This window comes from Mytilus californianus, unplaced genomic scaffold, assembly GCF_021869535.1.
Source record: "Mytilus californianus isolate M0D057914Y unplaced genomic scaffold, xbMytCali1.0.p SCAF_1, whole genome shotgun sequence".
NCBI lineage: Eukaryota > Metazoa > Mollusca > Bivalvia > Mytilida > Mytilidae > Mytilus > Mytilus californianus.
In genome coordinates, this window is record NW_026262581.1 from 88774305 (window position 1) to 88787563 (window position 13259).

Here is a 13259-nt window from a genome sequence, read left to right on the forward strand (position 1 = left end):
AACCCAACACTGCTAAAACACACAACAGCAAAAAAACACATCAAAATGTCATGTACATGTACGATTCCACAATTAAACATACTTAAAATTTACAATACTCGTTAGCGCCGTGTGTCGCAAAAGTGTTGCTTGTTTTACAACAGGTGTGTGTGTACGTTTAATGTCGTTGAGAGGAGAACACTCTTCCAATGTCTCTGACTAGCCTTCTTGAGAGGTGAAAAGAAAGCCCAGTGCGTAAGACTTTCCCGCTAGTAAATAGCCTCTAAACTATCAAGACGTCTACATGCAGTTCCTCCTAGAGAAAGGTCTACGGAAACTATGTTCTATAGTATCCTCGACGTGTGGACATGTTCTAGCGCTAATCAACCTTGCACCAGCTATGGTCAAATAGCCGGAGAGATATAGATTGTCAACCTTGAAAGTTAATTTATATAGAAGAGTAAAACTCGAGTATACAATCGGAGTAGATTCAAACTCTACAGCCTCTTTCGATAAACAATCTACGGCTCTTTGGGTTGGGTATTAAGTCACAAACAACCTGTCGTAACAAAATTTTACAGATTCTCTGTTCAGCAAAAGTCAGCTGTCATTACCATATGTCTAGCTCTACATCGTCCCGAGTTAAACTAGTTGTAAATAATTGCTAGAGTGATACCAAGATCTGCGGGGCATATCCAATTCATTAATAGAAAAGTACTGAGATACAAACTAAAAAACACTGATGAGGTTTCTGTGGCAGAGTTAATCTAGTTTGTTTACTCTACCTCATCTTGTTTCTAACTTCGTTATTTCGATCTTTTGAAAAAATAACGTTCAATTGATTAAAAATGTATTATAAAAATTCGTTGAGTACACGTACAAGTAAAACAATACTAAATTTTATCGAAACAAAAAATGCTCGCACATACTGAAAGCCCATTAATATTAGGCCAAGAAATAGCCCTCCTTCCTTCTCCCTTACTTTTCCCCATCCTCATCCAGGGCTCATACCTATCCATAACAATTCTTAAAGCTTTTCGGTTGAAAGGCAGTTAAACCAAATGTCGATATTTCATATTTGTTTGTATTTTTGTTTCTCAATTTTAAGGTTAATTGCTTGATTACTTCTTTGGCATTATTGTCAGATCTTCAAGTGCGGGTTCTGGTTAGGAATAAATGCCTCGGTGGTTTCGTAGTAGCGTCATGAGGTCCGCGTAGGATCGATACTAGGTCGGGCCAAATCAAAGACTTGAAAATTAGTATTTGCTGCGAGTAAGATCAATGGCTTGTATATAGGGTCGGTAGTGACAAAGCAGGTCCACATTCATATCAAATTAACATGTTCTCGTCAGTCTGCTATACATGAAATAATTTGCTATCATATATAGGGGAGTTGCACGTTACACTCAGCCATCTGATTTAGTGACGGGGGAGGGGCGTGGTTATTACTCGTGATATATTTTGATGTTTTTATCAAACTCTAAACATTCGTACTTTTCCCTTCACAATTTACTGAAGTGTAGTAATTAAAGTTCGAGTACCCGCTTCCCCTTTTAGCCAAGAAAACAAAGATTACGGAGATAGAAAATTTCCAATCCGAGGATTGTTCTTATTTTATTTAACTAGGAAGTGGTTACATAGTAAACAAAAACACGCGATGGGGTCCAGTGCCACCAAAGAAACAGGTATTTGATTAAACATAACTTACTGAAGCCAATCTTTAAATATTTTTACTATGACATATTATTTTTTTTCTAGAAGTGGGAGAAAGTATTCGGCAAATTCATTTGATCATTCCGATACTTAAATTTCCAACTTTATAATGGGATATAAGGGGTTAAAAACAGGGACATGGAAAAAAGAAGGAAACAATGTGGGAATTTGGAAAAAAATACAAAAAGTGGGATATTGCAAATGCCCACCGCCATCCCACCCTACTCATTTATGATTTAAGTTTCTGGTGGCCCGGGCCAGGAAAAAATTCTTTGTTTTGGTGATATTTGCTTCAAAATAAAAAAAAATAGTTGTCTGCAATCTCACTGCAGATAGATTTTAAATTGTTGATCATATTTATTCTGTAAGTTTTGTCCTTGGTGCTTAAGAGATGAAATATAAAAACTGCATTTTACTACTTTGTTCTTTCTTGGCAATAACAGCCATGTTTTACAAAAGTAATGATTCAACAAGAAAATTGTAAAAAAAAAAATCTTTCAAGGGGCAATAACCAAAACTATAATTTCTCCCATTACTATTTCGTACAATAACCCAACAATGGGTTGGCAAATTGGTCTGAACATTTTGTTGCAGATAGATCTATTCAATACTGTCACCTTTGCTTTGCTCTAACTGCTTTAGTTTGTGAGATATAAGCCAAAAACTCCATTTGTCCCCAATGTTTTGTTTTTAACAATGGTGGCCATGTTTGTTGATGGAGCAAAACTTTGGATACAACTTATAAACAAGATACCCTAAGGAACATTCGGTTAAAGTTTGCAAGTATTTGGCCAAGTAGTTTCAGAGGAGAAGATTTTTGAAAAAGTAATAGACGTACAAAAAAATGTAAAACATTGTGTTTCAAGGGTAATAACTCCTTAAGGGGGTCAATTGATAATTTGATCATGCTTACTTATATGTAGATCTTACTTAGATAAACATTTTTCTCATTTACACTTTCTTTCTATCAACTATAATTTTAAAGATACTAACAAAAAACTGTAAAATTTCCTAAATTCCTAAAAAAATAAACTACTTCTGACAGTAACCCAACAATGGGTTCTCCAATTGGCCTTAAAATTTCGTAGCAGATAGATCTTGGACTATTCATCACTATAACTCCTTCACGTTTGCTCTAACTGCATTAGTTCTTGAGATATAAGCCAAAAACTGCATTTGACCACTTTGTTCTAATTTTAGCAACAGCGGCCATGTTTGTTGATAGATCAAACTTCAGATACAATTTATAAACTAGATACCCTAAGGACCATTCAGTTAAAGTTTGAAGGTATTTTGCCCAGTAGTTTCAGAGGAGAAGATTCTTGAAATAGTTTACGACGACAGAGGACGGACGACGACGAACGCCAAGTGAAGGCATAAGCTCACCTGGCCCTATGGGCCAGGTGAGCTAAATACGAAAAAAAAACCCCACTAAAATACATTAATTGTGTACCATAATGTAAGTTAAGTATAAAATGAAACATACGAATTAAAGATCATGTTAATTTTATGGTCCACAAAGCAAACTTTTCAATTCAAACCAACACTCAAATAGGTGAGTGTGAGTTGTATTAATCTTTGCTTTTTGATGAAGATAGTTTTCTGTCTTATATTTATTGTATCTTTCGAATGTCTTAAAAAGAAAATATGTCCAAGGCGTGCTCATTTCAGAAACAACTTATATGTACAATGTTCATTCAATAAAAAGCGTATTTACTATTGGATTAAACGGAAATGGACTTTGAAAAGCCCGTTTTGTTTTCTTAAAAATTCTGTTATAATTATTTGACGATTTACAATATTTGAGTCGTAAGCCAAAGAAAAACCTCAAAAACCCAATTCTGTTGAAGAAAAGAAACTCTCTTTAACCAAAATACAAATCGTTTTTGTTATTGAACAGACAAACCGCCCTAGGCTAATTTTATTTGTGTATTCCTTTATTTAGTTTTTTAAAAAATACCTTTGCGTTAAAAATAACACCGAAAGTGTGGCTGGGCAGGCATTATAATATGGTTACCTGGACTTATCTGCTCGCCAGACAGTTATTTATAGGCGGAGGAGACAAATGCTTCCTTGGACTTCAAAAAAAAAAGAATGTAATTAAAAAAAAAATTTTTGGGATTCGGAATGAATCATTCCTGTGTGATCCAGTTATTCGCAGCCACTTCAAAAGACAACGACACGGACAATTACCGTTTATTTGAACTTAATCATTTCAACACCTGGCTGTCACGTGAAATAACACAAAATCATTGAATTATTCATCACCTGGCTGTCACGTGAAATAATACAAAATCATTGAATTATTCATCACCTGGCTGTCACGTGAAATAACACAAAATCATTGAATTATTTCATCACCTGGCTGTCACGTGAAATAACACAAAATCATTGAATTATATCATCACCTGGCTGTCACGTGAAATAACACAAAATCATTGAATTATTCACCACCTGGCTGTCACGTGAAATAACACAAAATCATTGAATTATTCACCACCTGGCTGTCACGTGAAATAACACAAAATCATTTAATTATTCATCACCTGGCTGCTTTGTGCTGTATTTTTTGGTGCATAATAATCGGTGATTTTAATGAGAAATTTTTTTTTATTCATGTCTTGCATGTTGCCAGCTAGTGGAATTTGGGAGAAAAGAGCGACATTTTCATTTTTTTAACTCTCTAAATCAAAAGCATCTATTGAATAAGTTTGCTGTTTTGCCACAACTTCTATCCTTCCAGTCATTTAGATAACAATTACCACATACAATTAAAACCCCTTTTAATCTAACCGAATTATTAATAATGGAGCACTAAGGAGCTCTTAAAGTAACTGTGCAGCCCGTCAACCAATGACATAGATACCATATCAATGCTGAAAAGATGGGACGCATCTGGGCACTGGAAGATCCCTCTTTCTTTTGACAATGTCAAACAAATGAATAAACATGTATAATGGGCCTAACTATTCAAGAATCGTGCCGTGTTTGACTAAAATATTTTTGAATCTAACTATCGTCTTTGACTAAAAGAACTAAAATATTTTTGAATCTAACTATCGTCTTTGACTAAAAGAACAATTTTAAATCGAACGTTTTTTTTTCTTTCATCATTTCCTGAATTTCCTAATTAGTCGAGACGCAAATAAGTCTTTGGAAGTCATAAAACCAAGGATTCTGTACCATGATATGCAAGCCAGCCTCTCAAAAACTGAGGTGTATTAACGACCATGCTCGAGTTTATTTCTATTTCTTTCATAAGGCAAATTTATAAAAGTAAAGGTCTAATATGAGACGTAGATATAACGACTAAAACACATTGAAAAGCAACATAAATATTGATCATTTTAAATTCCACAAAACAGTGAGGAATTTCTAAAAAATTGTCAGAAGTGTGTTTGTTGGACCTGCATGTTTTTAAAAGATGCTGAGAAATGAAAGTTTTGCCGTGCAAATTGTTTAATTCACTCATAGAATAAAGTGAATGGTTACATATTGTTATGAAAAGTTTGAAAATGTTAGTAATCAGCATCCTCATGAGCCAAAAAATAAGACATTATTATAAAAATAAGGAGATGTGGTATGATAGCCAACTATCCACCAGAGTTCAAATGAAGTGGATGTAAGCATTATAGGCCACCAGACGGCCTTCATCAATGAGAAGAACCCATACTGGATAGTCGGCTATAGAAGGTCCCGCATGAAAAATGTTAAACAAATTAAACCAGAAAACTAACGGCCTAATTTATAAAAAAAAACAATTTACGAAAATGAATATGACAGATACTAACCAACGACAAATACCGAACTACAGGCTCCTGACTTGGGGCAGTCACATAACGAATGTGGCGGGGTTAAACATGTTTGCGAGCGCTTATGCATTTTTTCCCCTCGTAAAACTGATATGTTTGCACTGTTGTCCATCAATGATCATACTTATATTCGATATTGACAACCACTAACACTTTATAGTTCACAGTTATACCTATATGTCATCAATATACCTTTACAGGTCACGATAGCGACCCAGTATCACCAATAGTGTTGACTAAAATTAATTTAAACAGAAAGGAACAATTAGATTGGTTTAATTTTATTGTTGGTAGCAGTGAGGATGATCTTTTTCAACATATTAGGGAAAATCCTTCTATGATAACAGCTTTGATGTACTTTGGTAAGTGATGCCAGTATTTTTTAAGTATAGTAGACATAAAAATAGGTACAATATATTTTTTCTTAACCCTTGTCACATGTGAAATGAAGTTTAAATAATATATTTATTTTTTGTTATTGTTAACTTTTTATACGTTTTGAATTGTTCTAAAAAGACTTTTCAAATACACTGTCATTTAATATAAGCCAATTCTAAAGATGGATCACACAAGATTTCACCATATAATCATATTGACTTCTTACTCTTATGACCCAAATGCCTTGATTGTCAATACATAACGTCCAATGTCAAGTCCGGTCGAAATTGGAACGTTGAAATCAATGAATGATAGATCTGTATTGGGATAATTCAACGATCTTCGCTTGTAACAACTCGTTTGAGGACTGTAAATGACCTGTTATACATTTAAGTATAATAAAAAAATACTCACCTTTTTGTTTTGCTTTGTGGTCAATATTTATTTGGTATATCAAAGAAATTCTTGCTCACATCCTAAAGTCTTGTTGCCTTCAACTGTTGAAAACTTTTAATTGGAGGCTATACAGAGTCTTTATCATTCAAATGGGATCTTTTGTCTTAATTTTACAATGTAAATTTGGTTTGTCAATTTAATTATTTTACTTTACTTACTGTCGCAAATAATATATCTTCTAGATTTATTTTCAGATTCTTTTAATCAGTGTAGCTGTCACAACTTGGAGCAGTGTCGGCTTTCGGGAACTGGTAACAATAAACTAGAAATTCTTCGTAAATGTATATTGTATGGCTTGTGTCCTCATATTCTCATGCTGCGACATGGTATTAGTGAAAAAGACCCAATGTTTTATACAGATAATTTATATGATAGACTCTATTCAATGGAAAATTTTGACATATCTGAACGGAAAAATCCAAATCATTGTGGAGTGTACTGGATTCATGTGGCAATAATCGCAGAAAGGTATAAAATCGTACGGAGTCTACTCCCTATACTGTCTAATTATAAGACAAACACCTTTATATTTCTTTCTTTATGGAACAAGTTCTCTCCATTGTATTTAGCAGTTGTTCATACTAACCTTGATATAGTAAAGCAATTACTACATTATTATCCTGATTTTGTGAATGATACATGTCAGTTTGAGACTCGTTGGGACGTGGAACACCAGAAGAAAGTCACTAAAGCTACACATATTACTCAAGTGGCAATATGGCATGATTTTCCTAAGGCACTGGAATGCATGTGGCCAAATTTCAATATGACATGTTGCAGAACAAGAAAACATCTAAAAGATTCTCTCAGATTCGCGATAGAGCATAAAAAGACAGCAAGCAAAGATTATATAATGTCTAAAGGTGTAGTTCTTTCGTCAAACCTTCTCTTATCAGCAATCACAGAGATAGACATAGAGGTCGTACGAATATGTTTATTAGGGAAGGTTAGCACTATTTCATTTGTGGACGGATTAAAGATGGCCGTGAACAAAGGTACAATGTAAACAGTATATTAGTATTCTATAACTGCATTATGTTTAAAGCGCACGGAATTTAAACAGTGAAATAATAGATACATTTTAGTTTTGCTTCAAATAATCTTTATATAAACGAATCGATTTACCCCCCTTTTTCAAATTAAGAAAAGAAATTGCATGCACAGCAACAACAATACTTAGATAGATTGAATCAAAATTAGATTATCCATTATAATTATGTTTTTATTATTTTATCATTATTGTTGTACTAAATCATTATATATTTTCATGATCTTAAAATTTGCTGTAAGCAAAAATAAGGTGTATGAAATAAGACAGATTTATTTACCTTCCACAGCTTTTTTGCATGGTGTTTTTAATTCAATTTTAAAATATCCGCTGTTACTTATACTTATACTTATATTTATTATTTATAAAATCAACTTACAAATTCGTGATGAGCTTGTTTTGTTTAACGTAAGTAGCATAGAAATAGTCTCAAAGAAATCAACTGGTAGTATTTAATTTTAGTATCGTTTCAGGTCTACTAGAATTTGCCACCATCTTGCTGGACAAAATGAAGGCATCCAACGTTAAAATTTGCAACACTATTGGTCTTCAAGATTGTATGATAGACGCGTTTTTTAATCATAACGAGCAGATTGTCCGTCTTTTAATAGAATACCATTTAGATGTGAATGTAACATATTGTGGTTTAAGTCTTTTATCATGGTCAGAAATACTGGGACTACAAAACCTTCAAGAAATCCTGCAAACAGCAGGTGGTATGACCTTCCAGACTTACGACGAACCGAGCAAATGTGTTCTCTCAGATATCGTGCACCTGAAAGCTAATACTCGGAAAAATGTCGAACGTCTGATAGAGAGAGATTATAATGTGAATGGAGTACGAAGTAATTTTTCTTGGGCTTACCCTCCTGTTTATATTGCTTTGTTTGAGAGAAAATTTGATGTTTTCGAATATTTACTATTTAGGGGTGCTATAATGGACATGCATAATAACACAGCTTCTCAATTTAACAAAAAAATGTTGCCAGTTTCAAACCACTACAGTGATTGGCTCCAGTTTCTTACTATTCTCGTAAAGGCAAATGTCTTTTTAACGTTTGACAGTTACTTGAATACTCGTGACGTAATACTTGAACTAGGTAGGACGGAAGTGCTACTGGAAATCATTCTGACAACATCCCATACAGTATCTAGAACAGAAAGGATGATACTAGAGGGAGTACAAATGCATCAAAAACTGTCACAAAGATCAAAAGATTTAATTAATGAATGGTTCCATGGGGTTAAATCGTTACAAGTTTCCTCCAGGAGTTCTCTTAGAAGGCACTATAATCGTGAATTTTATGAATTTACTGAAAAAATAGCAACTCGAATTCCGGATAAAATTCTGAAATATTTAAGATGTGAAGACGTTATTGATAGATCTTTATGACATACTTGAGACGAAAAATATGTAGAGGATTAAGGTTACGTGTAAATCAATCAAAATGAAATACAGTAATACTTTTCGCCTTTTTTATTTGACACATTATGATGATGATGATGATGATGATGATGATGATGATGAGAATTTTTACCGTAGAAGCATCAAAAATCAATTTTCAAGTCTTAGGTTGACCCGGAACTACATATTGTCTTTCGGTTCACCATTAATTCATTTTGTTTAGCGACATCTTAACTATAGATGCAAACTTTTACAAAAAAAAAACCAACCAAAACATATACAATTTGCAATTTTGTATTAAGATGCGTTTAACAGCATGTAAATATGTTAAATTGTAGAGTAATTATTTAGAGTATACGATTTATACTATTAAATATTTAAATTTCAGTAGAATTTGACAACTTCTAGTTTTTGATCCTGGGCCTGAGTGAAACAGACAAAGGGATCTGAATTGGCATATTTTTTGGGAAAGGTTTACTGTACTGTTCTTACGTGCTTTAACACATACTTTTTGATGTGTTTCAGACTCGAAACATTCTATTTGTCTTTTTAAACGTCTCTAGAAACCCGAGAGAGAGATTTATTTCATACCAGGGCTATCAACAAATTTTTTAATTTTCCTTCAAGGGAAGGGATAAACGATTTGCACGAAAGCAAAAAGAGATCTATTTTTTACTTTAAACATGGAGAACAGACTTCATAGCGGTTACGACAATTTAAAGTATTAGAGCTAAATAGTAGATTATAACGCCATGTTTTTTCATTCAGCTGTCAAGTTTATTTATTGTTAATATATACATGTAATACTTTGGAATTGCCAATTAAAAAACGAACGAAATATGTAACATTTGTTTGTCTTGTAACATAAGTACTACGTACCTTTGGTCATGTATGATTATGTAGTCTTACATACATCTTCAATCGTGTGTGAAAACGGATTATGAATTATTAATAAAATCACTGTTAGTTTAATCATTATAGGGCATCAAATATATTGGTAAACTAACCCACTACGTAATCTACTTCTATCAAATTGACCATCTTCACTACAATCCCTGTAAATTCGTGTCCCCAAGCACGTCGCTCGATAATGATGACACTGTATCTGCACATCAAATGAACAAATTTTAATATTAAATTATCAAATTACTACAGGCTTGTTCAAAATAAGCCTATAAATATCATCTACCGTAGTTCATAGTTACAAACAATCTATTCGGAAAGGAAAAGACTACAACAGATATAATAGTATGTATACTGATTTTTATATATATTTTAAAAAAAAATCCATTCATGAATTAACATAAATCACTCTGTTCGTTTCTCGTTTGAATCGATTTACATTTGCATTTCGGGGCCTTTTATAACTTGTGTGGTATGGGTTTTGTTCGTTGTTGAAGGCCGTACGATGACTATAGTTGCTAACTTCTACGTCATTTGGTATCTGGTGGAAAGTTGTCTTTTTGAAAAGCATACATCATCTTCTTATTTTCATATTGAACACGGAGGAAAAGCTCGCATGTCACTGCAAGTACAAAATCTAGAACCGGAATGAGTGGAATGTTTTGCTAGATGTCGGAACCCCTGTATCTGTATTGAATTCTGTGTTTTTTTGGCATTGTATAATATCGTGTATTCCTGTACTGTTTATGACGTTGCGATAAGAAATCTTTTATGAATTACATCCACCGATAATATTCATCTTGTGTACATGACTCTTTAGGTCCATATCAGAAGTTTAGTATCTTCAGCTTTCTTTCAGCAACTGGAATCATTTTTTGATAATGTAACATTCTGTTTATTTATTATTATTTGTTTGATCTTGTGTTTATGTTTTCTACATTACAGAGCTGAGTGCATTGCCTGTTCTGTTATTGTATATTTATTTAAGAATTGAATGCTTCTTTTTGTAAATTTATTGGGGTGTAAAAGCGTTGACCGAAGTACATTTTGTATGAAGTGCGGAAGCGCTTCATTCTAAAAATGTGCGCACGGTCAACGCTTTTACAACCCTATAAAATTACTGAAAAGAAGCATTCAATACTTATAATTACATTTTTTGGCTAGGATCATGAAAACAAGATTTTTATCAAGTTTTTCTTTTATTTACCTGTGCACTTTATTGTGGAAGCTCGTGTCATCATGAATGTTACATTTCATTTTGAAATGAAGCAAGGTTAATTTCAGAATGACGCGAGATTGCTGTTAGCCAATCAAAATAACGTATTGTAATGAAGCATACATGTAATGTTATTATTACATTTTGTGTGTCCAATAATTGAGGTAAAAAGGGATTGGGTTGGAATAAACAAAACAAAAAAACAAAAAAAAAATCAGTTTAACCTTGTCACATGTTCATGTGTCTGTTCCATGTCAGGAATCTCGTCAGGTTTTTTTTAAAGTTTTTTTTGCCATAATGAGGAATTGGGTGTTTATAACAACAACAACAACAACAATTTTTATTTATCAATCAAGACGCCCCGACGAGGAGCAGAACAATTACAATTTAAATTAAAAATGTACAAAATATAATAATTGTGATGATTTTTTTTTTTGAAAAATAACAATAAACTAAAAAATATATAGCAAAAGAGCGACAACAAATACAGTGTATTCCAAAAGATAATTAGTGAGTCAACACAATCAGTACTGTTGTATTATTGAAGGATGATCTGGCGGGCCACTCATATCTTATTACTTAATTTTGCTCTTCTAGTCTTTAACTATCTATCAATTTTATCATTATATTATTAATCATTGGATGTTCATATAAATTTTGATTGGTCATTTAAAAATTTAAAATTAGTAAATTTAGAAGATAAATTTGAACTGGAACTGAACCTTTCAGTTGTAAGTGATGGAGAAGAAAATGACTTTCATCCTCCACAATGTCATTGTTACATAATTTACAAAATCTTTTGTCTGTGGGATTCCTTAAGCTTTGTGTCTTCCCTTTTCTATTTCAAGTTCATGGGCACTGATTCTAAATTTGGTTAAATCATTTATAACAGAAGTTCCATTGAAAGTCTTCTTTTAATTTTATATTTCCCTTCTATCTGATTGCTGTCTCATAGACGTATACCTGTTTCTACCTTTAATTCAAACATAAAAATCATTTTTTTTTATATATGTTTTAAACGAGTGAATATGTAAATTAAATATCTAATTTCATGTTATTATATTTACTTTCAGCGAAAAATTGAGTTTAAATTAATGTTTTTACTTTTGTTTTCGTTTAAAATAAATGGTTATTTCCTCTCAACAATGATAATATCCTTTCACAAATACCAAACGACAAAAATTATTTTGTTTATCATATTTGTACGTATTTTCAATTACACTAGTTCACTTTCAGATATGCTAACAATTTTAAGAAAAAAAATGTATATATTAAAAAAAAAAACCAAGTGCAATGGCATTTTAAACATACTAATTTAAAAACTGGGTTCAAAGTCACCTTGAATTTCAAATCGTTCCTAAATCACTAATTCGATGAAGTTTGGAGATCGGAGATACGTTGGACTTCAAGTGGAACCATACAATTGCCACCATACATAATACTAATCCAATCTGAAAAGATTTCAGAGATGAACGTGTTTGTAATGTTTATAATTTATGGAAATATGTAAAATAAATTACCGTGATCTCGGATTGACAATCCGTTATCTTGGATTCCAAATCCGTGATCTCGGATTCCCAATCGGGGATCTCGGATTAATAATCCGTTATCTCGGATTGATAATACGTCATCTCGGATTGTTAATCCGTTATCTCGGTTTCCCAATCCATTATCTCTGATTCCCAATCCGTGTTCTCGGGTTAAATAATTCGTTATCTCGGAACTGCTAATAAACTGTTGACACAGAGATATGTCTCGCCTGCAGACAAAAAATTAAAAAAAAGACAATCTTATGGACAGCAACTGGTTATTAATTCTAAGTCACTGGACCATGACATAGGGGACAGGGCCTCGAAATAGTTGTCAAACTGATATGTACTGATAGTTATGCAACTTTAAACAAAATATCATTGCTATCACAAGTAGTTCCTATCTAACTGACTTAAGCAGAAAACTTAACATTGAAAATTGCTAATTGATTCAAAGCCGCTTGACTATGACCTAGGGGGCAGGGTCTCGAAATAGTCGTCAAACTGATATGTACTGATTGTAATGCAACTTTATACAAAATATCATTGATCTATCACAAGTAGTTCCTATCAAACTGACTTAAGCAGAAAACTTGTTGAGGCCTCCTGCGCCGTCGCCATGAAGTATGTCCAGTACACGATGTTTTATTGATATTGTCAACATCGCGATGTCTACTGTATCGTGTCATTATTGTGTTTGCATTGTATTGTGTCTTTACCTTGTGATTACATTGTTTTCATAGTAGACATTGCGTTATAGACAATAGCGAGTCAATGTCGTGTTTATATTGTATACCAAGTCTACACTTTTGTGTTTACA

General features: G+C 32.9%; 3 protein-coding genes across 4 annotated transcripts in view; all 3 read left to right on the forward strand.

Annotated features, from left to right (window-relative positions):
* LOC127709649 (uncharacterized) overlaps positions 1 to 13259 on the forward strand; it is a 479059-nt gene that overhangs the window by 222412 nt on the left and 243388 nt on the right. The window lies entirely within an intron of this gene.
* On the forward strand, positions 1608 to 7289 carry LOC127738291 (uncharacterized). The gene is made up of 4 exons (XM_052249487.1): positions 1608 to 1664; positions 5705 to 5866; positions 6533 to 7214; positions 7280 to 7289. Exons 1-4 carry the CDS (start codon positions 1637 to 1639, stop codon positions 7287 to 7289), a joined length of 882 nt encoding a protein of 293 aa, XP_052105447.1. The 5' UTR covers positions 1608 to 1636.
* LOC127709925 (uncharacterized) lies at positions 7224 to 9636 on the forward strand. The gene is made up of 2 exons (XM_052215633.1): positions 7224 to 7333; positions 7860 to 9636. The coding sequence occupies exons 1-2, from the start codon at positions 7318 to 7320 to the stop codon at positions 8777 to 8779; spliced, it is 936 nt and encodes a 311-aa protein (XP_052071593.1). The 5' UTR covers positions 7224 to 7317; the 3' UTR covers positions 8780 to 9636.

Coding starts and splice junctions, on each gene's coding strand:
- LOC127738291 (XM_052249487.1), top strand. CDS start 1,637: ATGGGGTCCAGTGCCACCAAAGAAACAG. Junction 1,665..5,704: donor CAGTGCCACCAAAGAAACAG/GTATTTGATTAA, acceptor ATACCTTTACAG/GTCACGATAGCGACCCAGTA. Junction 5,867..6,532: donor AACAGCTTTGATGTACTTTG/GTAAGTGATGCC, acceptor ATTTATTTTCAG/ATTCTTTTAATCAGTGTAGC.